The 24,642-nt window shown below is 45.5% G+C and overlaps 1 protein-coding gene across 1 annotated transcript; it reads left to right on the top strand.

The window, feature by feature from the left end:
* The first annotated feature begins 1,293 nt into the window (after positions 1-1,293).
* On the top strand, positions 1,294-24,259 carry SYTL4 (synaptotagmin like 4). Its single transcript, XM_081336563.1, is given in 18 exon segments — positions 1,294-1,455; positions 8,087-8,246; positions 8,626-8,841; positions 9,271-9,380; positions 10,296-10,410; positions 11,256-11,369; positions 12,426-12,531; positions 13,519-13,549; positions 13,552-13,584; positions 13,922-14,025; positions 14,392-14,478; positions 15,469-15,647; positions 16,717-16,819; positions 17,737-17,898; positions 21,288-21,393; positions 21,682-21,781; positions 22,287-22,495; positions 23,667-24,259. Coding segments are annotated over 17 exon segments (2,025 nt in total). The 5' UTR covers positions 1,294-1,455; positions 8,087-8,139; the 3' UTR covers positions 23,810-24,259.
* The last annotated feature ends 383 nt before the right edge of the window (positions 24,260-24,642 follow it).

Here is a 24,642-nt window from a genome sequence, read left to right as displayed (position 1 = left end):
GCCAGCATGTATTTAAAATATAATTACAGCTCTGGGATTAAAAACAATTTTTCAGCCTATTTGTCTTTGTTTTTATTACCCTGTCCCGTTTGCCAGATGGTAACAGTTCAAAAAAAAAAAAAGAATGTCGGGAATGAGATGAGTCTTTAGAAGGAGGAGGAAGAAGAGGAGGAAAAGAAGGAAGAGGAGATGGAGGAGGAGGAGGAGAAGAAGAAGCGAGGTGGGGAAGGGAAAGAACAAGAAGAGGAAGAAGGAAGAAGAAAAGGGAAGAAGAAGAATGCAGGCATCAGGAGGTCCTGCACCCCTGGTTGGGAACCCCTGTAGTAGTAGAACAGAATAGAGCTGGAAGGGACCTTGGAGGTCTTCTAGTCCAGCCCCACCCCTGAAGCAGGAGAAGAACTTACACCATCTCGGTATTTAATACAGTTACAGCTCTGGGATAAAAAACTATTTTTCAGCCTATTCGTCTTTGTTTTTTTATTACCCTGTGCCGTCTGCCAGATGGAAACAGTTCCCCCCCAAAAAAAGTGTCGGGAATGAGATGAGTCTTTGGAATCCAGTTTTGGTCACCACGATGTAAAAAAGATGTCGAGACTCTAGAAAGAGTACAGAGAAGAGCAAGAAAGATGATTGGGGGACTGGAGGCTAAAACATATAGGGAACGGTTGCTTGAATTGAGGATGTGTAGTTTAACGAAGAGAAGGACGAGGGGTGACATGATAGCAGTGTTCCAATATCTCAGGGGCTACCACAAAGAAGAGGGAGTCAAGCTACTCTCCAAAGTGCCCGAAGGCAGGACAAGAAGCAATAAATGGAAACCAACCAAAGAGAGAAGCAACCTAGAACTAAGGAGAAACTTCCTGACAGTTAGAAAAACTAACCAGTGGAATAACTTGCCTCCGGAAGGGTGAATGCTCCAACACTGGAAGTTTTTAAGAAGAGACTGGACAGCCATTTGCCTGAAATGGTATAAGGTTTCCTGCCTGAGCAGGGGGCTGGACTAGATGACCTCTGGCCATCTATTTGTCTGAAATGGTATAAGGTTTCCTGCCTGAGCAGGGGGTTGGACTAGATGACCTCCAAGGTCCCTTCCAACTGATTATTATTAAGGAGGAGGAAAAGAAGGAAGGGAAGAGGAGATGGAGGAGGAGGAGAAGAAACGAGGGGAAGGGAAAGAGCAAGAAGAGGAGGAAAGAAGAAGAAAAAGAGGGGAGAAGAAGAACGCAGGCATGTAAAAGAAGGTTGCCCGCGTAACGGGGACCGTGGCGCGCCCGAGGCAGCCGCCGCCGCCTTGCTCGGGAGGAGCGCGGCGCCTTTAAGCCGGGGGCTCCGCCTCGGGTGAAGGCGTGTTTCGGGGCTGCTCCAGCTGTCCCGGACTCGCGGGGAGGAGAGCCTCGCGGGGAGCCGGCGGGTTGCAGGGAGCCTTCTGGGACTCGGAGCTCCGGACCTTCCGAGGTGGGCGCCTCTTCGGGCGCGGCTTCTCCCACTTCCTTCTCTTGAACTCGTGGCCATCCATGCTTGTTCCGAGTCCCGGATCTCGGTTGGTCCGGAGCCTGTGCAGAAGTGTGTGTGTGTGTGTGTGTGTGTGTGTGTGTGTGTGTGTGTGTGTGTTGTCTTTGGAAAAGAAGCCCCCGCAGCCACCGGGTGAGGTTGGGAGCCTTTTTCCCCCTTCGCTTTTGGACCGGCTCCGAAATGGGCTGGAAGGAGCTCCGATCCGGCTTTGCAGCAAGCAAGGCGGATTGCTGGCTAGTTTGCTGGCTGGGGTGATCGATTTAGCGAACTCAGGCTTAGCAAGATGTTGGGAGGGTGGGTGGCACTCTGTGTAAGCTCAGAGGTACAGGTTGCGCAAAGGGGGGTGGTGGTTATTCGCCAACTTCCCAAGAAGTGGAGTATCTCCTTCAATGAAAGTCATTGCAGGAAACAGGTTTCAGCGTTTATGTGGTTTGTTGTGTTTTTTTTTAATAAAATTCTTCTCCCCCTCATCCCCCCCTTCTAAGTATCCTTAGTTGTATCCTGGTTCCTGGATTGGAATACGGGGCCTCCGTTTAGACAAGGATTGGTGCTGAAACCTGACTATAATGCTGGATGGTCTAGTAACAAATTGTACCATTAACTATAGGCGTGTCTTTACAAGTAGGTGGAAATTCAGACCTCGTCTCTGTGACACCACTTTGGGGTTTGTGAGATCCCTTGAGCCACAGATCATGATTAGTGAAGCGTAAATGGCCACATCTGCAGAACTTGCCATGCCAACTGGAATGTGTAAGGGCTTAGTGCAATTTGTTGAAGGGTATGATTTATTTGGTGCATGGAGCATGTCTGGGAAAAACAATGTCAGGTCAGCTGTACCTTTGGAAATGTGTGGTTTGGGAGGTGGGGGGAGGGAAAAAAATTGTACCGGATGACTTCAAGCAGGTATTTAGGCTCTTTCTGAATTGAGGGGGACTTTGTGCACACTCAGGAGCTGCAGCTTAACCTTTTGCAAGACTAAACGGAGGCTCCTGTATCGATTTTTATCCCGCCTTATTTAGTTTGATAAATAACTCAAGGCTGCGAATACACACAATACTCTTCCCTTCCTATCTTCCCCACAACAACAAACCTGGGTTAGGGTTGGGTGAGAGGCACTGGCCCAAAGTCGCCCAGCTGGTTTTCATGCTAAGGCAGGACTAGAACTTACAATCTCCTGGTTTCTAGGATGGCGCCTTAAATCCAGTAAGCTTGAGCGCCAGAACAATTTTGTTACCTATGTATTGGTTTGCTTGTATGCAGCTTAATCCAGTGTGTCAGCTCCCAGCTATTGTATGCAAACAGTGGCTTGAGGATAATGTGTGTTATGATGGATGAAGCCAAGCAATTCTGCTTTGTTCACTTAACCAAAGTTTTTAAAAAAACCCCACAACTTAGCATTTGGGGTGATTATTCTGTTGAGGACCCAGATTGTTGGGGGCAATTAAGCTGACTTTGTAATAATGCCGCTTGGGGGGTGTATGAAAGCCCTAATAAGCAGGCATATACATAGAATGAAGGCTACTGCTAAGCTTGTAAGCCGCCCTGAGTCTTCGGAGAAGGGCGGGATATAAATGGAATTAAAATAAAATAAATAAATAAATAAAATATTTGGTGCCTTTTCTCCCTTGTGTTAACTTCTCAAGAACTGGTGGGGAGTGGCCTGCATTAGTAAGGTAAAGGTAACGATTCCCTCGCACATGAGTGCTTAGTCGTTTCCAACTCTTCAAAGCCGAAGAGCCAGCGCTTGTCCGAGGACGTCTCCGCGGTCATGTGGCCGACATGACTAGACGCCAAAGGCGCACAGAACGCTGTTACCTTCCCACCGTGGTGGTCCCTATTTTTCTACTTGCATTTTTTTACGTGCTTTCGAACTGCTAGGTTGGCAGAAGCTGGGACGAGTAACAGGCGCTCACTCTGCTAGGGCGATGCTAGCAAATTTGCTTGATTAACACTGTCCTTGTTGGATGTCACAGAACTCCACGGAGGTGCCCTGTTTATGCTTTTGGGGGCTCAGTTCAGTAGCCCAAAGTAGCTAGTTCCAGCTTTCAATGCTGTCTTGTTCTTTGGAGCGGAGTGTGTGAATTTGTTGCCTTTGTGCGCTGGCCCTTTTAGAGGGTGGAAAAAAGGTGGGGACCTTTTCCTCAGGCACTGTTTGTCTTTCGAGAAGCTAGTGTGGAGCAGCATTTTGTTACTGCTCTTCCTCCTTTCCTCAGAAAGCGTGTGACAGCTGAACTGGGAAGTTTGTGTGTGTGTGTGTGTGAAAGATAAACCCTGGTCTGGAGATTGAGAGGAAGTTGAAACCAAATTCAGAATAGCTTCTTGAACGGTTGGATATGTTTTGTTGTCTCTTTTTCCCCCGTTCGGTTCAAATTTGAGGCTGAATTACGGCTTGGGGGTGAGGATGTCTTTTATGGGTGAAGATGGGTACAAAGGCTCGCATTCTGCAAAAAATGTTTTGCGGGTAGGAAAAACGGCACAGTGGCTGACGGTTTATTGCAAAAAACTGAGATGGTGCTTTAATTACCAATTTTAGTGTGGTTATTTTCATTTCCTGGTCTCTTATGCGTGGTTTAATTGTCCAACGTACAGTGCTGCAACTCTTGTGTCTGTGTATCTAAGAGTGTTCCTGTTACAGGGAACAATGTGAAGAGGTGTTACTTGTGGTTGAGGGCTGTCATGTTGCCTTCCTGTCTTAATCCTGCTGTTGTTGTGATCTGAATCCCATTTGGAAACTTGTTGATGTCAGCGTACATTGCTACCCATGAGAAGTTGTTAAGCTGGCCTTTTAGCACTGAGTTAGCAGGAAAGTTTCTGGCAGTGATTTGTTCTCCGAGCTTGCTGTTTAGCTCCTGGACGTTTCGTTACCAAACTAGGTAATATCTCAGTGGGGTTTAAGGTTAAGTGTCTTGTTCCTTTTTCCTTCTGTTTATATCAGGGGTCTTCAAACTTGGCCCTTTTATGACTTGTGGACTTCAACTCCCAGAATTCCTCAGCCAGTCAGTTGGTCACGTGACTGATGGTTCACAAGTTGTGAAATTCAACTGGTGAGGTGGTCAGTTCTGTCGTTGTTGGCTTGTTTGGATGGTCCAGTTTCTTATAGGTTAGTACAGGGGTCTTCAAACTTGGCCCTTTTATGACTTGTGGACTTCAACTGCCAGAATTGCCTGGCTGAGGAATTCTGAGAGTTGAAGTCCACAAGTCTTGAAGTTGCCAGGTTTGAAGACCCCTGGTCTAGACAGTAAGCTGGCAGAGCCCTCAGGGCTGACTGAGGAATTCTGGTTGTTGAAGTCCACAAGTCTTGAAGTTGCCAGGTTTGAAGACCCCTGGTCTAGACAGTAAGCTGGCAGAGCCCTCAGGGCTGGGCTGGCTGAGGAATTCTGGGAGTTGAGGTCCACAAGTCTTGAAGTTGCCAGGTTTGAAGACCCCTGGTCTAGACAGTAAGCTGGCAGAGCCCTCAGGGCTGGCTGAGGAATTCTGGGTTGAAGTCCACAAGTCATAAAAGGGCCAAAGTTTGAAGACCCCTGGGTTAATACTCTGGTTTTAAGTTGATGTGTTTATTAGCGGATCCATTTGTTAGAGTGCCAGGCCTCAATGTATTTGTGTGTGTGACGAGTTTTGGCGTGGCCAATGACTTTGGCCTCATCCCAGTCAAACTGGTGTTGTTCATTGTCGACAGGGCTTGATATTGTTGATGTGGCTCGCCTTTCTGAAGAGAAAGGGTCATGTGCTACTGATGGAAATGGGGGTGGGGGTGGGTGACTGGTAGTTTGTTAAGGTCAAAAAGGCTATCAGTGGCTACTTGTCATAGTGGTTTTACTCATATCCGTACAGAACAAACCACAATAGGGGAAATGAGAAGACTGTCTTCCATCAATCTTCATTTTCTCTTTTTTTCTTTTTGGAAAGTAAAATGTCAGCAGTGCTCAGAATAGACACTCTGATGTAGTTTTGCATGCCTAAAAGCAAATGCTTCATAGGGGAGCAGGGTTAGCTGGCTTGCACGCCCCTTGTTTGCAAAGTTCATTTGAAGCCTGATTCTGGTTCATGAGCTTCAATTCTTTGCAAGGCATCCAAATGCAAAACCTTCCCACCCCTTCCCACCCCACCCCCACCCCTACCCCAGCAGTGGTCTTATACACAATTTTGTGAATGTGCAACTGGAGAAGGCTGATAAACTTTGACTCGGCTAGAAAGCAAAAAAAATAAAAATATCTTAGCTGGTTAAACCTCATTTTTCCACCTCTTAGTGACTTGGGGTTAAGCTGAGCAGGGTCCCTGGTTCCTCTTTGGACTGCTTGTTATCTCTTTGGAAAGTGCTCCAACAGGTCTGGGCATTTGGCTTCTCTGCCAGCCATTACGGTACAGCCCATAATGCTCCTTCTGACTGTCAGTCTCTTAGGCGTTCTGCCCGAAGCTGGCTTGTAAAAGTCAGATGGCTTGGCAGTTGAAATGAAATGCTGGGGTGAAGACAGAAGGATGCGGATAAACTGGATGGTTTTTTTCCCTTTTTTCTTTACTTCGGGCATCATCTTGGGCATTTGATTGCCAGAAAACACGAGGTTGGTTGGTTGAGTTGAGCAAGGAATGCTTGAAAGACATCGATGGGATCACAAAGTCTGAGGGGGCCTTGGTGCTTCCCGAGCTTGGTTTTTCCTCTTGCAGACATTTCATTACCCAAAACTAGGTAACATTGGTGCTAACGCTAGACTAGCACTGATTATGTTTACCTAGTTTGGGTAATGAAACAACTGCAAGAAAACAACCAAGCTCAGAGAGTACCAAGGATCCGACAGTCCTCCTCCTCCTCCTCCTCCTCCTCCTCCTCCTCCTCCTCCTCCTCCTCCTCCTCCTCCTCCTCCTCCTCCTCCCCCCCCAAACCACACACTCTTCTAGCACTGATGATGTTACCTAGTTGGGTAATGAAACGTCTGCAAGCTCAGAGAGCGACAAGGAGCCCACAGTTGTCCTCCTCCTTCCCCCTTCTCCTCCTCCCCTCATTCACTCAACAAACCCTGCTTCCGTCTAGCACTGATGATGTTACCTAGTTGGGTAATGAAACGTCTGCAAGCTCAGAGGGCGACAAGGAGCCCACAGTTGTCGTCCTCCTTCCCCCTTCTCCTCCCCCCCCCCATTCACTCAACAAACTCTGCTTCCTTCTAGCACAGATGATGTTACCTAGCTGAGTCAGGTAAAACATCTGCAAGAAAACAGCCAAGCTCTGAGAGCACCAAAGACCCCTCATTTCAAATCTTCTCCTTGATTCAGGATCTCAAACTCTGCTTGGAACGAGAGGCCTGGAATAGACCCATTTCTAGTCAGCCATAGCTGGCTCACACATTGCATGGGGAGCCACACACACTGGGTTTGACTGAATGCAGTGGCTGAGCTTCAAGTCTTTGCTAAAGTGGTTTGTTTGTTTTTGGCTCTGGGAATTATAAGAGTCAACTTTCATAGGGCTGGAAAGAACCTCCTTTTGACTTGGTCACTCCTCTGAACTTCTCTTCTACATTACTGCACGAATAGTTCTTATACTTAATTTGCTAAGGTTCCAATCTCTCCTGTGCCCTTTTATCGAATGTCATGTATTGTAAATGACAATCAAGGGCATGGATATTTTACTAGTTTCGAATTTGCAGGCTCCCAGATATTTTCCCCCCTTCAAAATAGCTATTTATACTCCAGCTGTTATCAGGCAGAACAAGATTCTCTAGTTTTAAAACTTCATCATCCATGTCCCTTGGACTCCTGTTTTTTTTCCCTCCAGTAAATAATATAACGTGGGCTATATTTGAATCTTCTTTGGAAGGAAGATTCTCTTGCTTGTTCCCACACTTTGATCCTATTGGCTCATAGTAAACCCGGTTACGGTGGTGATGTAACCGAAAAGGGGCTTTGGAGGAAGAAAAGACAGGTGTGGTAAAAAGGAAGATGAGGTTTATTTGAATTAGGTCAGGGGTAGGCAACCTTGGCTCTTTTATGACTCGTGGACTTCAACTCCCAGAATTCCTGAGCCAGCCATGCAGACAATTTCACTTTGTTATGGGAACCGTTTGCTTCCTCTCCATACCTGCTGCGGTGTCCTTGGAAAGGTTTCAGGCTTTCACGGTCTTCAGTGGAATCGTAGAGGTTTCGTTTCTCCATCTAACCCATTCTAAAGCAACACCCCCCCACCCCCCACTCTAATGGCAAGTTGAAACAAAGAGTCACGTAGCTGCCAAAGTTTCATTCTTGACCCTGTCGTACATTGAGGACTACCTGTAATGGTATGTGGGGATGACCTTAGGGGAGGCGGAAATGGTTAGATAAGCTGCATAATGGGCAGAGAAAGAGGCTTGGAAGGCTCCCAGGGTGTGAAGGAGATGATAGGAGACTTGCATTTTCAGACTTGCAAGATTCTGTTAATTTAGCCCTATAATAAAGTAGAATTAGCTCATCTGGTCATGTTTCCTATTTGCTCTACCCGGAAAGGCTGATAGACCAGGAGTGTTTTGCAATGCAGCAATTCATAACAAGGACTGTTATATTTTTAGCTGTTGCTTTCATTCATACGTTTTCAAATTTATATATTATCTAGCTTTGGGAGGTCAAGCCCACGGCCAAAAGAAAGGGGTGGCGTTTCCAGGGGCGATGGAGGCGATAGACCTGTCTTTTCTCTCGGAGGCGGAGAGCGAATTCATCATCCGAGTTCTCCAGCGAGATGAGGAACTGCGGAAAGTGGAAGAGAGAAGAATTAGGTGAGCGGTTGGCCAACGTGGGGTCATTGCCCGAAGCTCTGAGGCTGATTAGGGAGGGAGAGGGACCCCTGAGTGTGTTGCCATTCTCAGTTTAGGACACTGAGTGGGAAGCAGATGGTCCTTGAGGGCAGAAACCCTTCCTGCTTTTGTTCTTCAGAAGAGCCTTGAGTCTTTGATAAGCCAAGCGGTCTAGTCCAAGCCCTTCTTGTCATCTTTTTCCAAGCCAACGTGCAATGCTTTGAGGCTGTTCCTTCTATCCGAGCTGAATCGAACAACATCTGGGTCTCGGGGGAAAAAATCAGATGAGGTGTATAAAGAACCACACCTGATCTCCATATGAAGTCAACCCTTTCTGCCCTCCCCCCCCGCCCCCAAACAGGCGTCTGAAGAACGACCTGCTGGAGATCCGGAGGAAAGGGGCCAAGAGGGGCAGCCAACGGTACAGCGAGCGAACCTGCGCGCGTTGCCAGCAGAGCTTGGGCCGGGTCAGCCCCAAAGCCAACACCTGCCGGGGTTGCAATCACCTGGTTTGTCGCGACTGCCGCGCCTACAGCGCTGACAGCCGCTGGCGCTGCAAAGTCTGCACCAAGGAGGCGTAAGTCTGCTCCCCTGCTTTGCACGTTGCGATGGGGGTTGTATACATTCTGGGGTTCTGTACACGACTGGGACCATCCCCCCGTGGCAATGTTAAGACTTGTGGACTTCAGCTCCCAGAATTCCCCAGCCAGCCTGCTCAATCACCTGTCTGAGATGGTATAGGTTCTCCTGCTTGAGCAGGGGGCTGGACTAGAAGACCTCCAAGGTCCCTTCCAGCTTCTATTCTATTCTATTCTATTCTATTCTATTCTATTCTATTCTATTCTATTCTATTCTATTCTATTCTATTCTATTCTATTCTATTCTATTCTTTTGTTTCACCTAATGCACATTCATACTTGAGTTAACCAAATGGACTTTGGGATGGGGTGGAGATTCATGTCCTTAGAAGTGACGGCTGTTCCCTTCTCCGCTTTGTCCTCTGCAGGGATCTGAAGAAAGCCACAGGAGACTGGTTCTACGACCAGAGAATGCACCGCTTTGCTCCTCGGCTGGGCAGTGACATCATCCAAATGTCTCTTCGGCGCAAACCACAGGGTGAGGTTTCTTTGTCCGAAAGCAATTTGCAAGGACACCGTCAATTACGGGCTGGAAACTGGTATTAGAGGCTTAGTGCAATGAGGGAACCCAGCCAAGGTTGGCTTATTCAGCCCCCCACATTTAAAGAAGGCCTTATTTAAGGTCCTGTGCAGGAACCCAGCCATGTTTGGCTTATTCAGCACCTGTCAGGCTAGTCCCAGCTTGGACACTTAGGAAAGAAAGACCCCCGACTCCCTTTGAAGCGAAAGGTATATTAAAGACAAGTAGTTACAGCGTAAGCAAAGCTGGATCTGATTGTTCCGCCGTAAATGCTGCTTTTTCCCCTTCTCCCAGACCTTCCTCCCTTGACCAGTTTGTGAGTGTCCAATAGTGTTCAAAGTTAGAAGGAGCCAGGTTGTTCACCAGAGCACCAGAGGGCAGGACGAAAAACAATGGTTGGAAACTGATCAAGGAGAGAAGCAACCTGGGATTAAGGAGAAACTTCCTGACAGTGAGGACAATCAACCAGTGGAACCCCCAGAAATCGTGGGCGCCCCATCACTGGGGACCTTTAAGAAGAGACTAGACAATAACCTGTCCGAGATGGTGTAGGTTCTTCTGCTTAAGCAGGGGGCTGGACTAGAAGACCTCCAAGGTCCCTTCCAGCTTCACATTCCATTCTAAGATTGTGTCCTTGGTTCCGCCCAGTCTGTTCCAGATTGATACCTGTCATTCCTACCCTGCTGTCAACCCTCCTCCCTACATCCCCATTCTCTCCCTTCCCCGCCCCCTTATTTATGGCAGGATGCCAGTGAAGCGAAGCAGGCTGGAGCGATGGCAGACCTGACATTACTCCATATTTAAATAAGGACTTACGCTGAGTGGTGTCTGTGCTGTATGTTGACAATGACCCTTTCCTCTCTGGTCATTTAGCTAGCAAAAGAGAGACGACAAGCCAAGTGCTTCTTCAGAAAGCTCAACGCAAGGACCCCAAAAGTGACTCCGAAGCGCCGCCGAAAAGTCCTCAGCAGCAACGCAAGGAGCCCAGGTAATTCGTCCTCTGTGTATCAGGGCTGCAGTGAGATCCATTGTTTCTTGCACCTTTGCTCAACATGCGTGAAATAAATAGTCTGTGCCGCTGCCAGCCAATCTGCTGGTTATTCATGGAGAGCTGGGCGGTGGCCCCAGGAAGTATCTCCAGGACCAGAATTCGAATCATGCTTTTCTGATTCACAGTTTCCCAAAAAACCCACATCTCTCATTGTCAAGGAAGATTTAATGAACATAATACAGGGCTCTTCAAACTTGGCCCTTTTATGACTTGTGGACTTCAACTCCCAGAATTCCTCAGCCAGCGCGCTGGCTGAGGAATTCTGGAAGTTGAAGTCCACAAGTCATAAAAGGGCCAAGTCTGAAGAGCCCTGATATAATGGATGGAATTGGGGAGTCATAACAAAAGTGTGGAAATTCAGCCTAGTCTACCGACTCACTCTGCTTAATGAGTAAAAAAGGAATGGATCATGTACTGGGTGGTAACTGGAATACCAGGCTGTAGAAATAATTCTGCAGGATAATAGGGTTGGGAGGGACCTTGGAGATCTTCTAGTCCAACTCCCTAGGGCTAATGGTAAAGATCACAAAGAGATGGCCACTCTTGTGCTTAATCAAACTGGTGATGTTGGAGCAAAATCAAGGACTTCACAACTATTTCCAACCTAGTTCTGTCCACATGTGGTTAAAGGACAGCTTCCAAACACTCTAATAGGGAAACAACTGGGAATGATAGCTTGATAGCATGGGTTCTCTGCTCCCTGAGAAAGTTGCAGAGAGCTTATGAACCTGGCTGACCTGGATTCTTTTTGCTCCTGATCTAATTAGGTTGTTTTCTTCCAGCTTGATCTCCGATTCTCCTGAGCCACGGGATCCAAAAAGCGACACAGAATCTACTGAGAATATGAGCTTGGATGGCTCGCGCCCAGCCTCTGGTCCCACTTCTACTCGATCTAGGTCAGATCTAGGTCTAGATCAGGGATCTTGTCAGTTAAATCTTTTGAGGAAGAGCGAGGGGTACGAGAAAGATTTGATTAGCAAGGGCGTGGGGCAGACAGAAAGTCATTAGACCCATAATTGTGCCTGATGCAAGTAGACTCTGTTCATACCAACCCGCTAAGATAAAGTACTGTAATGTGATTGCTGGTGGCTTAGCAATCTGGTTCCAGCCAATGTGGTTTGCAATCTTGGTTTGTTGTTTAAGATATTGTGTAAACCAGGGGTCTTCAAACATGGCCCTTTTGTGACTTGTGGACTTCAACTCCCAGAATTCCTCAGCCAGGCCAGGTTTGAAGACCCCTGGTGTAAACCCATGACTTTGTTCTTTATTGACTAAATGAATACAGCTTTCTGTGAACGTAATTGTACTATCGCTGAATTCACACAGTGCATTAAACCATTGTATGATGTGCTTGTGGCTTAGCATCTTGGAACTTGTAAATCATGTCTGAAGACTTAAAATATTATTTGATCCCATCCAATGAATTTGGAAGCCATGATTTAATATTGAATACAATGGGTGAATTTACTTGTCTGTGCATAATTTAGTCAACCACACATAAAACATTGATTAGTGCGTTCTGCAATTAATAGTCAACACGCTCAACTACATGATGCTTTTTTAATTACGCGAATCTAGACCTCTCTGTCAGCTTTATTAGCTGAAAAGGAAGAGCTAGTGATTTCCTTCTCTGTGCTGTCCTCAAAGAGTTATTTTTTAAAGTTCTGTTGCTTCCCTGTTGTGTTATTACCTTTTTGATCCTCCATCTTCATGTCTGGTTTCATTTCTGATGAATGTCTTGGAGTCATATTATGTTGGGAGAAGCAGGAGACAAATCATGGCAAGAAACCAAAAATAGATCCTTCATGTCCAATAAAGAATGAAGGCAATAACCTGATGTTCTTCTGGAAACATCTGGTCACCCTTGGGCACTAGGAAGCTGAGTCAGATGGACTTCTTGGTTGGATCTAAGAGATTTCATCCTGTGTTCTTTTTTTTACTTGTTTTTGCAGCCCTCGCCAAGAGAAGAAGAGCACTCTCAGCCCACCGGGCTTCAAGGTTTCCAGCCTAACCCCTCCCGTTGGCTTTAAGGCGACCCCCCACTCTGATTCAGATAGCGTATGTTTATTGTTGTTAGCTGCGAAGTCGTGTTCGACCCATTGCGACCCCATGGACAACGTTCCTCCAGGCCTTCCTGTCCTCTACCATCTTCTGGAGTCCATTTAAGCTCCCGCCTACTGCTTCAGTGATTCCATCCAGCCACCTCATTCTCTGTCGTCCCCTTCTTCTCTTGCCCTCAACCTTTCCCAGCATTAGGCTCTTCTCCAGTGAGTCCTTCCTTCTCATTAGGTGGCCAAAGTATTTGAGTTTCCACTTCAGGATCTGGCCTTCTAAAGAGCAGTCAGGGTTGATCTCCTCTAGGACTGACCTTATGTTTACTGATGCATGAAGAGCAATTCTGGTGGTCTTGGGGGGGGGGAGAGAGAAAGAGAGAAAGAAAGAAAGAAAGAAAGAAAGAAAGAAAGAAAGAAAGAAAGAAAGAAAGAAAGAAAGAAAGAGAAAGAAAGAAAAAGAGAAAGAAAGAGAAAGAGAAAGAGAAAGGGAGGGAGAGGGAGGGAGAGAGAAAGGAAGAAAGAGAGAGAGAGAGAGAATGTGTTTTGGGGAAGTCAAAAGCCTCTTCTTCCAAGATTTTGTCTTGAATATTGGAATATGCTGCTTGACACATGTTTTTGAGTAGAATAAGATCAATTAGGCACTAGTTAGGACTCAATAGACTGCAACTGCACTTGTTAAAAGTTGAATGTGTCTCTAGGCAGTAGATTTGGTTTGCACTTCAGCTTGTAGAAGACCAGCTTGAGTTGAAAGGCAGGGTTAAACATGTCACCAGACTGGAGTCATTGGGTTCTCACAAGAGACCTCAGTCCAGCCCCCTCCCCCCCATGAATTCCTTTGACCCCTAACTAGCCCCACTTTAGCTTTGACTGTCAGCCGATCAGATTCTCGTATGTAGGTGACAACGATAGGCTCTTCAGTCCTTTGAACTCGGCAAATCTTCCTGGTTATTTGAACCTGACACAAATTGCCTTCCCCCCCCACCCCTCCTAGGAAGCCTTTTGCGGGACTCAGAGTGCGGTTTCAGCAAAAATCCAAGGAGAATTCAGAGGCCGTCAGGTAAGACAGGAAGGGCTGCTGTACATTCTGTTGGGTAGGTTGAAGAGTTGGGCTTTTAGATCGCCAACGTCTGTTTAGCTCCTGACCCAGCCATCACTTTTCACTGTCGGGATTCGGATCACTTGTTTTTCCACACCCTTGGAGGTCATCTAGTCCAATCCCCTGCTGAGGCAGGAAACCCTATACCATTTCAGACAAATGGCTGTCCAGTCTCTTCTTAAAAACGTCCAGTGTTGGAGCATTCACCGCTTCTGGAGGCCTAGCTCATCTCCTTCCTTCCTGCCTCCATGAAATTAAAACGAGTGGTTTCTCTGACCTCTTCGCTTATTTTCTGCAGAATACACGAAGTCTGTGATTGATCTCCGTCCAGAGGACCGGGTCAATGAAAGTGGAATTCTGGGAGACCGAAGCAAGTCAGTCCCAGGCCTCAATGTGGAAGCGGTAATAAGCGTTGAAAGAGAAGGATGGTTTCAAAGTTGTGAGGACATTCCTGAGAAAGGGCGGCCTTCGTCCTGGGCTACGTTCACACATCATTAGGAAGCCTCCGTGTGGTTTTTCAGGCTTCGAGCATCTAGCCATTTTTGCTGGGAAATCAGAATGTGTGGAAATGATGGTTGGGCTTGTTTACTCCAGTGGTGTGGATTTTGAGTTTTGGAATTCTTAACAAGGACCGCATTGATCAAGGAATTCTTGTCGGGGAATTCTGGGAGTTAAACTCCACACCTCTGAAAGGAAACAAGTTGAAGTCTAAGTGCTATTGCTACCTATGTAGCAATATATGTCTTTTCAATATATGTCTTTTCCTAGGAGGAGGAGGAGGAAGACATAGACAGTTTAGTTGAAATTCATCGGAGAAGGGCAGGCCGAAGCAGCATGCAAAGTGGAACATCCTTGGTGAGTTTCTCTACTAATAACTTGCATCATGGACTCTGGAGAGGAGATCCTGATTGCCCGCCTAGTTCAGTGGAAGAAACACACATTGCTGAAGTACAACAGGAGTGGGCTACTAATGAGTCTCTAGACCAAAGTTTCCCAACCTTGGCACCTTTAAGATGCATCGCCTTCAACTCCCAGAATTCCCCACCCACCAGCATGGTTGGCTGAGGAATTTGGGGAGCGGACATCCATGCATCTTAACGTTACCAAGGTTGGGAAACCATGGTCTAGAGATGTTCGATTCCAGTTCCATCTGAATCTCTGACCACTGGTTGGGTGTGGTTGATGTGAAGCGCAATCCTGCCATTTTTTGGGGGGGCGAGCCCAGATTGCCTGTTTGGCTTCTGCTTTGGAAGATGGCTTTTTGGCTCCAAGAAATGGTGGATTGAAAATGGCCAGAGATGGAAACAAAGGTGAGGCCGACAGCTGATCCATGAGGCTGCAGATGAAAATTATGCAGTGAGTGTTTTTTCCAGCAGATAACTTATAAAAACCAGGGGTCTTCAAACTTGGGTCTTTTTATGACTTGGGGACTTCAACTCCCAGAATTCCTCAGCCAGCGTGCACTGAGAGGAATGAAGATCTGAGGGGAATGAAGTAGGTTTGTCGTGTGTGTGTGTGTGTGTGTGTGTGTGTGTGTGTGTGTGTGTGTGTAGATCAAGGGTCTTCAAACTTGGCCCTTTTATGACTTGTGGACTTCAACTCCCAGAATTCCTCAGCCAGGCTGCCTGGCTGAGGAATTCTGGGAGTTGAAGTCCACAAGTCATAAAAGGGCCAAGTTTGAAGACCCCTGTTATAAACCTTTATTTCTTCTTTTTCTCTCTCTCTCTCTCTCTCTCTCTCTCTCTCTCTCTCTCTCTCTCTCTCTCTCTCTCTCTCTCTCTCTCTCTCTCTCTCTCTCTCTCTCTCTCTCTCTCTCTCTCTCTCTCTCTCTCTCTCTTTTCTTAGAGCACCCTGGGAAGCATGGTCAGCATTTACAGTGGGGCAGGCGACTTTGGGAACATCAGCGTCACAGGGGAGATCGCCTTCTCCTTGAGCTATGAGGAGAAAACCCAGGCCCTTTTCATCCACGTGAAGGAGTGCCGCCACCTGGCATATGCTGACCCAGCCAAGAAGCGGTCCAACCCGTAGGTGCCCAGCGGGTGAAGGGCTGCAATGGATGGGGCAGGGTGGCTGGGATGGGGCCCCCTTTACCTTTCGAAGAAGCTACGAGGGCAGGCGTGCAGGTAGTCCCCGACTTACAACCGGAATCGACCCCACCATTTCTGTTGCTAAGCGAAGCATTTGTTAAGTGAATTTTGCCCCACTTGATGGCTTCTCTTGGCACAGTCACTAAGCAAATCACTGCGGTTGTTGTGAGTCGCATGGTTGTTAAAGTGAACCCGGCTTCCCCCGTTGAGTCTGCGTGTTAGGAGGTTGCAAAAGGGGATCGCATTGCGTCTCACACGCACACACACACACACACACACACACACACACACACACACAGAGGACGCTGCCACTGTCATAAGAACGAGCCAGTTGCTGAGCGTCTGAATTTTGATCAGGTGACCATGGAGACAGGGCAACGGTCGTAAGGGTGAAAAACGGCCCCGAGTCACCTTTTTCAGTGCCGTTGTTGTAACTCTGAATGGTCACTAAATGAACTGTTGTAAGTTGAGGACTATCTATAATCGGTGTCTTCAGAATTGCCTTTTAAGCCCAGTCTCCAGCCAAGTTTGGACAATGTGCTGCTTCGGATTGTAGGTGCTTTTTGTATTGTGAGAATCAGCTGAGTTTGGGATCCATGCTATCTACCTAGGATAGGTGAATGGAGCTGATTGTGGTTTGTTTATCAAAGCGTGGCTCCTGTGAACCAGGGCAGCGTGTTCCACAGGGTTGGTGCAGAATGAGCCTTAAAACGTGGCTCTGCTAATTGGCCTGGGGCCCAAATGACGATGTGTCATCCTGGATTAAAAGACACGATCCTACCTCCACTCCATTTGTATCCCCCTGCTGTGTTTGTTAATTTTATATCAAATGTTATAGTTATTGTTTTACTGTTTCAGTCTTTTGTCACACTGTTTTATTTATTTTATTATTTTATTTTATTATTATCTAAATAACAAAAATTATACATTAAATAAATAAAGCATATAAATTAAATAAGAAATAAGAAACTTCTGGGCATGAATTGGTTCTCCTGGTCTCTTGCAGATACGTGAAGACATACCTCTTGCCAGACAAGTCTCGTCAGGGCAAGCGAAAAACCACTATCAAACGTAACACCGTCAATCCCCTTTACAATGAATTGCTAAAGGTTCGTGTGTACCTGTGTGTGTGCGTTTGTGTGTTTGTATGTGAGCGTTAGACTCCTTTCCTTTCCTTTCCAGAGACTTTTCTCTCTTATAGTTTGGCATCTAGTTAACGAAGATCCAGGTGGACTCCTAAGTCTTGGGCCTTAGGAGACGGAAGGATTGTCACTTTGTGGGGAAATATAAGGTTAGGGTTAGTTGTGGTGGAACCAGGGCAAAATGTATTACGGTATTAGGGGACAATCTAACAAGTCCTTTAGGTTGCTCCAGCTAGGTGGACTGCATAGAATTGGGCCAAACCTGTTGCTTTTTGGTTGTAGAGGAAGGGGAAGATTCCCCCCCCTCTTCTTTTTAGGTACTGTATATGCTGATATAGGGACCGTAGCACTATTTAGGTTCATTGGTGAAAATCTGGGACTGGAATCATACAAAATGTTAGTCCTAATGTGGTTTGTATGGTTTTGACTTAACGAACTGCATGAATCGATGGTTAACAAATCACCACTGTGCCTTGTTTATTTGCGTAGCAGGATGCACAATCTCAGCTGATAACATTTTGCCAAACAAATCATTCTTAAACTCTGGCTTCATATAATGTGTGAATTGAGTGCGGAACCCATGGACAGCAAAGCCCATTGCCTTTGGCTAGTCCAGGGGCTGGGGAACCTTGGCTCTTTTATGACTTGTGGACTTCAACACCCAGAATTCAGTCCACAAGTCATAAGAGAGTCAAGGTTCCCCACCCCCGGGCTAGTCAATGGCTTGGGATGCCAAGATTGGTAATTGAACAATATCTAGAGGACAAAAATGTCACTTGCCTTGTGAGGAAGACAAGTCAGTATTTTGTCCAGCTTTTCAAAAAAGGCTCGCATTTTGGAAATGCTGTTGGTGAAGACTATCCTTTTGACTCATCTTCTCATAGTATGAGATCCAGAAGTCTCTTCTGTTGACCAGAATCTTGCAGTTCTCTGTTTGGCATCATGATCGCTTTGGACGGAATCACTTCTTGGGAGAGGTGGATGTCCCGATGGACACCTGGAACTTTGACAGCCAGTTGGAAGAGTGCCTTCTCCTGCATGAAAAGGTTAGTCAAACCTGTCAGAGTTCCTGTCCGTTGCCGTCAAAGTAATGTAGGTCTTGGGTGTTCATGGAAGGTATTTTGGCAACGGACTTTCAAAGTCGCTCGCTCTCTTTAGATGTAAATAAACTGACCGACAACAACCTTAGTAGCCCTAGCAGCCTTTGGGTCACATGTGGGATTTTGAGAAGGTATGCCTGTGCTCTCACAAAATGGCAGCCATGAGAGGCATGGCCAATCCCAACATTTCCCACTAGACAAAAGTGTGAGTTTCTCTAGCACATTCTGGTCTCTCTAAGATGGCCCCTCTTTCTTTCTTTCTTTCTTTCTTTCTTTCTTCTTTCTTTCTTTCTTTCTTTCTTTCTTCATTCATTCATTCTTTCATTCTTTCATTCTTTCATTCTTCCTTCCTTCCTTCCTTCCTCTCCTTCCTCTTTCTTTCTTTCTTTCTTTCTTTCTTTCTTCTTTCTTTTCTTTCTTTCTTTCTTTCTTCTTTCTTTCTTTCTTTCTTCTTTTCTTTCCTTTCTTTCCTTCTTTCTTCCTTCCTTCCTTCCTTCCTTCCTTCCTTCCTCCTTCTCTTTCTTTCTTTCTTTCTTTCTTTCTTTCTTTCTTTCTTTCTTTCTTCTTTCTTTCTTTCTTTCTTCTTCCTTCCCCTTCCTCCTTCCTCCTCCCTCTCTTTCTTTCTTTCTTTCTTTCTTTCTTTCTTTCTTTCTTTCTTTCTTTCTTTCTTTCTTCTTTCTTTCTTTCTCTCTTTCTTTCTTTCATTCTTCCTCCTCCTCCCTCTTTCTTTCTTTCTTTCTTTCTTTTTCTTTCTTTCTTTCTTTCTTTCTTTCTTTCTTTCTTTCTTTCTTTCTTTCTTTCTCTTTCTTTCTTTTCTTCTTTCTTTCTTTCTTTCTTTCTTTCTTTCTTTCTTTCTTTCTTTCTTTCATTCTTCCTTCCTTCCTCCCTCCCTCCCTCCCTCCCTCCCTCCCTCTTTCTTTCTTTCTTTCTTTCTTTCTTTCTTTCTTTCTTTCTTTCTTTCTTTCTTTCTTTCTTTCTTTCTTTCTTTCTTTCTTTCTTTCTTTCTTTCTTTCTTTCTTTCTTTCTCACAAGTAGCCATCATCTAGTTCTCAGAGCTAATGGTGATGGGTGAAGGCTGGTGTTTATAAAATTTATTCATTTATAAAATTTATTCATTTATAAAATTTATTCATTTATAAAATTTATTCATTTATAAAATTTATTCATTTATAAAATTTATTCATTTATAAAATTTATTGGCTGCCTGTCTTACCATAGGGTAACCCTGGGCGGCTTACAGTCACACGTAAGCTGCTAAAACATAATAAAAAGTTAAAAAACAAACAATAAAACCAATTCTGCCTATTAGCCTCCCGCTTGAATTTTTTAGTAATTGTCAGCATCATTTAAAAAATAAGTTAGGTGAGGCAGGGAATGTGGTCAACGCCAAGGAAAGCACATAGAACTTAGATTTTCTTCTATTCCTGCTTAAATGGACAATGCTAAAGTCCTCATGATGGTGACATATCCAGGATGGTGGGTACAACTGCTTTGGTCAAGTGAGGAAGGTCTTTTGACTGTAGTTATTGTACTTACTTACTTACTGTACTTACTTTTACTTACTGTTGATCCGAAAGTGCCCGCTTCTGGCCAGTTGTTTGAAGAATTATACGCGAAAGACCGGTTTGAATAATGCTTAGACTTGTTTTTCTGATCATTTAGGTATGAGCATTTTGCAGCCAAACTAGTTTTGTCACTGCAGAAACAGGGTGACGGGCTTAAGAGTTTTGAACTGCGAATCAAAGTTCAAACAAATTTTGGTTCCTTAAAAATCTGTCTAATTGTTCTAAGGTAAAGGTAAAGGTTCCCCCGCACATGCGTGCTAGTCGTTTCTGACTCTAGGGGCCGGTGCTCATCTCCATTTCAAAGCCGGAGAGCCAGCGCTTGTCCGAGGACGTCTCCGTGGTCATGTGGCCGGCATGACTAGACGTCAAAGGCGCACGGAACGCTGTTACCTTCCCACCGTAGTGGTCCCTATTTTTTTACTTGCATTTTTACGTGCTTTCGAACTGCTAGGTGGGCAGAAGCTGGGACGACTAACAGGTGCTCACTCTGCTACACGGCACTCGGGATTCGACCCGCCAAACTGCCGACCTTCTGATCGACAAGCTCAGCGTCCTAACCCACTGAGCCACCGCGTCCCTTCTAATTGTTCTAGTGTGTTTTAAAGACAGTTATTTTCTTCCTTCCCTTTTTTGCCTCTCTGCCTGTGCTATATGAAAATCTCCAGGGCGATACAGTATAACCTAAGCTACATGATGCAAAAACACGGGAAAACTGATTATATTTGTTTGAAAAGTAGCAAATAACAGGAAGTAGGAAATAACAGGAAATAACATCTGGGGCTACCAAGAAGCATTGAGTATAACCTTTGTTTATTTCTATGGGCATCTGTCCAACAAGCAGCTTGGATTCATGCATTTAAATTATTGCAATTTGTATTGGCGTGTTCTGTGTTTTGCTCTACTAACTTGGCTGTTCTTGCTTGTAAATGGTAGCTTGCACCTAGTAGAATGTGGCTTAGCTAATATGCCATGATTGCAGCTATGTTTTAGAGGTACATGAGCATGGAGTGAGTGTATTCAACCCCACTGAAAGATTAGCCCCATGTGGCCTATACATTATGGGACTAGTGGTCTGAAAATAGACACCACGTCGGTTGAAGCTCTGCTATGATATTTTTCTGGCATCTCAGCCTAGGTGCCAAGCTAGGCTGCTCTGTTTCCACAGACCTTTAGTTTCTTTAAGCGTGGATCTTCTCCATATTTCAGCTTTTTAAAGCCACTCTTGAGGCTTTATGAATTGAGGCTTGTTCTGTCTTAGACATTTTCCATATGTTTTGTTCCTGTCAATGGTGATGTTGGCCCCGAAGAACCAGAATTCATTACGTACCGGGTTATATATTCAGGATAATCCCTTCCTTCACTTTCTAAATTCAATATTTATACTCTGAATAATTCCTTCCTTGCATTTTTTTTTAAACTCGGCATTTTAAACTCCTATGCAATTCCTTTTAATGTCTCCTCCACGTTATCTCCCATTTAACTCTGCTTCTGAATAGTTGCCCCCAGGGCTTTTTTTCTCACAGAAAAAAAGTTCCGGCACCTTTTTTGGATGGAACCTTGTAGGGTAGGCAAGGCAGGTTGTATGACATGTGTGAGTTCCGGCACCTTTTTCTTTTACCAAAAAAGCACTGGTTGCCCCCCTGCCCCATTTCACATGTAGCTTTCTTTCCAGGAATAAATCCTGCCAGTGCCAGATTGGGTGCCATAACCTCACATTCAGGAATTGCTCTGGGTATGATTAATCCGTGGCATCGCCCTTTTCTCTTCTAGAACCTGGGGGAGCCTGTTGCCTCTTCTCAGTATAGAGGCGAGATAGTGGTGTCCTTGAAGTTCATTCCACCCGCTAAACATCTTGGTGCAGGAAATGGGAAAAAAGGTGAGGACTCGGAATGTTTAAACAGCTTTTCCTTGGAGGAAACAAAGAAAAACGAAAGCCATCTACTCTAGGTACCTGGAGGCTTTGTTTCTCATTAGCTCCCGATGTTCAAACACATCTTTTCCCGTGAGATGGAGAAGCTTTGACCTATTTGGTTGCAGAAGGCAGAATCCTTGGGTCTCAGATTTCATAGTGTGGTTAGTTAGGAGTGTAAATAGTCATCTGGGTTCAAGGAAACTTGTTTTGGATGGTTTTATTTTGAAGTTGTGACTCAAGGTCTTTTGTTAGGCAAAAAGGAAGAAGGCGGTGAACTTCAAGTCTGGATCAAAGAAGCCAAGAACTTGACTGCAGCCAAATCTGGTGGGACATCGGACAGTTTTGTGAAGGGGTGAGCAATGGAAGAGGCTTTTAAATGAGTGCTAAATAGAGAGAGGGATTGGAGAGGCTGTCTTGAACATTGGCCTGTGTATAGTGGGTGCCCGGATGTAAGTTATATAACTGTCACATTCTCAAATGTTGAATGAATGTCCTTGACTCCAGGCTGTGTAAACTGTGGAATATTGAATGGAAATCGAACTCTGTTTCCTGTTTTAAGAAAAAAAAACACACACACTGGCACTGTGACCTTACACCAATTATGCAGATAGCTTCTTTGCCAGCTTTTAGTTTGCTAGTAAAAGGGTGGACGAACAAGTCATGAAAAATATCCTGTTCTGAGCACTGAGACGTTTCTCGGTGGGATCTTAAGGACTAGCAATGCATTGTAGCTGAAGCAGAACTTCCCAAGGAGATACATTCTGCTCTGCCCCTTGGTTCTGGGTCAACTAATTTTGGTGAGTGTCAATCGTAAGAGTCTCTTTCACAAATCAGCACTGTCTCCTTCCTGTCTGCAGGTATTTGCTCCCTCTGAAGAACAGGACCACAAAGAAGAAGACCCCGGTGGTGAAGAAGACTCTGAATCCTCACTACAATCACACGCTGGTCTACAATAATATCTTTGCGGAACAATTGTCCCACATCTGTCTGGAACTCACAGTGTGGGACCGGGAGCCTTTGTCCAGCAATGATTTCTTGGGTGGTGTCCGGCTTGGAGTTGGCAATGGTGAGAAAGCAACAGGATCTGTTGAGGTTCTACTAGTCTTACGGATGTCTTGAATGGGGCTGAGAGCTCTGGCAGACCCAGAATGGGCTTTAGGTGTATTTATTTTTTGGTTAGATTTGTATCCTGCCCTTTGTAGATAGATTCTCTTATCCCCCTTTCCCCCCCCCTTCTCTAAACAACAATGTTGTGAGTTGGGCTGAGAGATGAGAAGCTCCTCTAGACTGGACTGGAACTCAGGCCTCCCTGGCGCCAGATCAGTACCTTCATCCTTACACTATCTTGGACCTCCTTGATGCTCTGCAGTGGATCAGGTGTCCCCCCAGAGTTTCAGGCTGAAGGGGTGTTTGTGTATGCATGCGTAGATAGTCCGTGATTTACAACCATTTGATTTAGTGTGACATTTTTCACCCGACAGTTGCAGCGTCCCCATGATCACGTCGTAAAATTCAGACACTTGGCAACTGGCATGTATTTATGACAGTTGCAGTGTCCCAGGGCTGTGGGATCCCCTTTTGTGATCACCTCACAAGCAAGGTCCATGAGGAAACCAGATTATTATTATTTTTTTTTATTATTATTTTAATTCCATTTATATCCCGCCCTTCTCCGAAGACTCAGGGCGGCTTACAAGCTTAGCAGTAGCCTTCATTCTATGTATATGCCTGCTTATTAGGGCTTTCACACACACCCCAAGCGGCATTATTACAAAGTCAGCTTAATTGCCCCCAACAATCTGGGTCCTCATTTTACCGACCTCGGAAGGATGGAAGGCTGAGTCAACCTTGAGCCTGGTGGGACACGAACCTGCACTAATTGCAGGCAGCTGGTGTTACTTAAGGAGGCATTAGCCCACTGCTCCACCAAGGCTCTTAACCATTCACTTAACCATGTTACTATGAGCATGGGGCTGGACTAGAAGACCTCCAAGGTCCCTTCAACTATGTTTATTCCTATTCCTACTCCTACTGCTATTCCAATTCCAATTATTCCTACTCCTATTCCTACTCCTACTCCTACTCCTACTCCCATTCCTATTCCTACTCCTACTCCCATTCCTACTCCTACTCCTACTCCCACTCCTACTCCTACTCCTACTCCTATTCCTATTCCATTCTTTCTTCTACCACCAGTACTGATGTCTCCTCTTTACCCTTCCTTTTGCTTTCTGCAGGAATGAGTAATGGCCAGGCAGTGGACTGGATGGATTCCACAGGCGAGGAGATCAACCTTTGGCAAAAAATGCGCAAGTATCCAGGATCCTGGGCTGAAGGAACCCTTCCTCTTCGGGCCACCATGATCAAGACGAAGCCGTAACTTGCTTGGACAATCAAATCCGAAAAAGAGGGGTCTAATCTGGAGAGCTGGCCCCAAAACTGTCCGTCTCCCGTAGCACAGGAGCTAATTTTGCAATGGCTGTTCAGACAGGCTCCTTCTAAAGAAGAGAATGTTTTCTGGGCAGCCTTTTTTATTTTGGAGAATCTTAAGTTTTGCTATGTTATTGGCGCTCAAGCTCTTTTCTTAAAGCGCCTTTACAATTTTTTTTTTTAAAAATTTCTGCTCTTTCCTTCTTCTCCTTCCTGCTCCCATTCCTGTGCTGTCCTTGGTTTTTTGTTTTGTTTTTTTTGTTAAAAAGCCCTTTGGATGTAAGCTATTTCCTTGCATCCGGTTTTAAATGTCACGGCTGCCTGCTCGCTAGTCAGCAGGAAAGGGTCACAGAAATAAAGTTCAAATCTGTCCTGCAGAAGCAGCAGGAATTCAACTGGCCTTGAAATCTCGGATACCATACGGTCCTGAACGTTGCACTTCAAAGTCTACTGTAAATCGGGAAGCCGCGGAAAGGAGCTAATCACATTCTTGTATATTTTTCCACTTACGAAGAAAGCTTATAGTGCTGGAAATGGTGGGGAGGAGGGGAGGATGGAAGAAGGGGGTAGAAGGATGTCTGAAATTACATGAATATGAAGAGAAGACACAGCCAGAAGTCTTGTTTTTCTTGTCTGATGCCCAGATCTTGGATTATCCGTTGAAGTGGAAAAGTGGAGGATCCAAGACAGAAAAGAATTTATTAAGCAAATGGTCTTAAAAGGAGACAGGGTAAATGAATGGAGAACAAATGCATCCGGATGGCTACGGTCTTCAGCAGCAGA

The sequence above is a fragment of the Vipera berus genome (genome assembly GCF_964194415.1).
Source record: "Vipera berus genome assembly, chromosome: 11".
Lineage (NCBI taxonomy): Eukaryota > Metazoa > Chordata > Lepidosauria > Squamata > Viperidae > Vipera > Vipera berus.
Note: the sequence above shows the minus strand (reverse complement) of the source record. Positions and strands in the feature narration are given on the sequence as shown.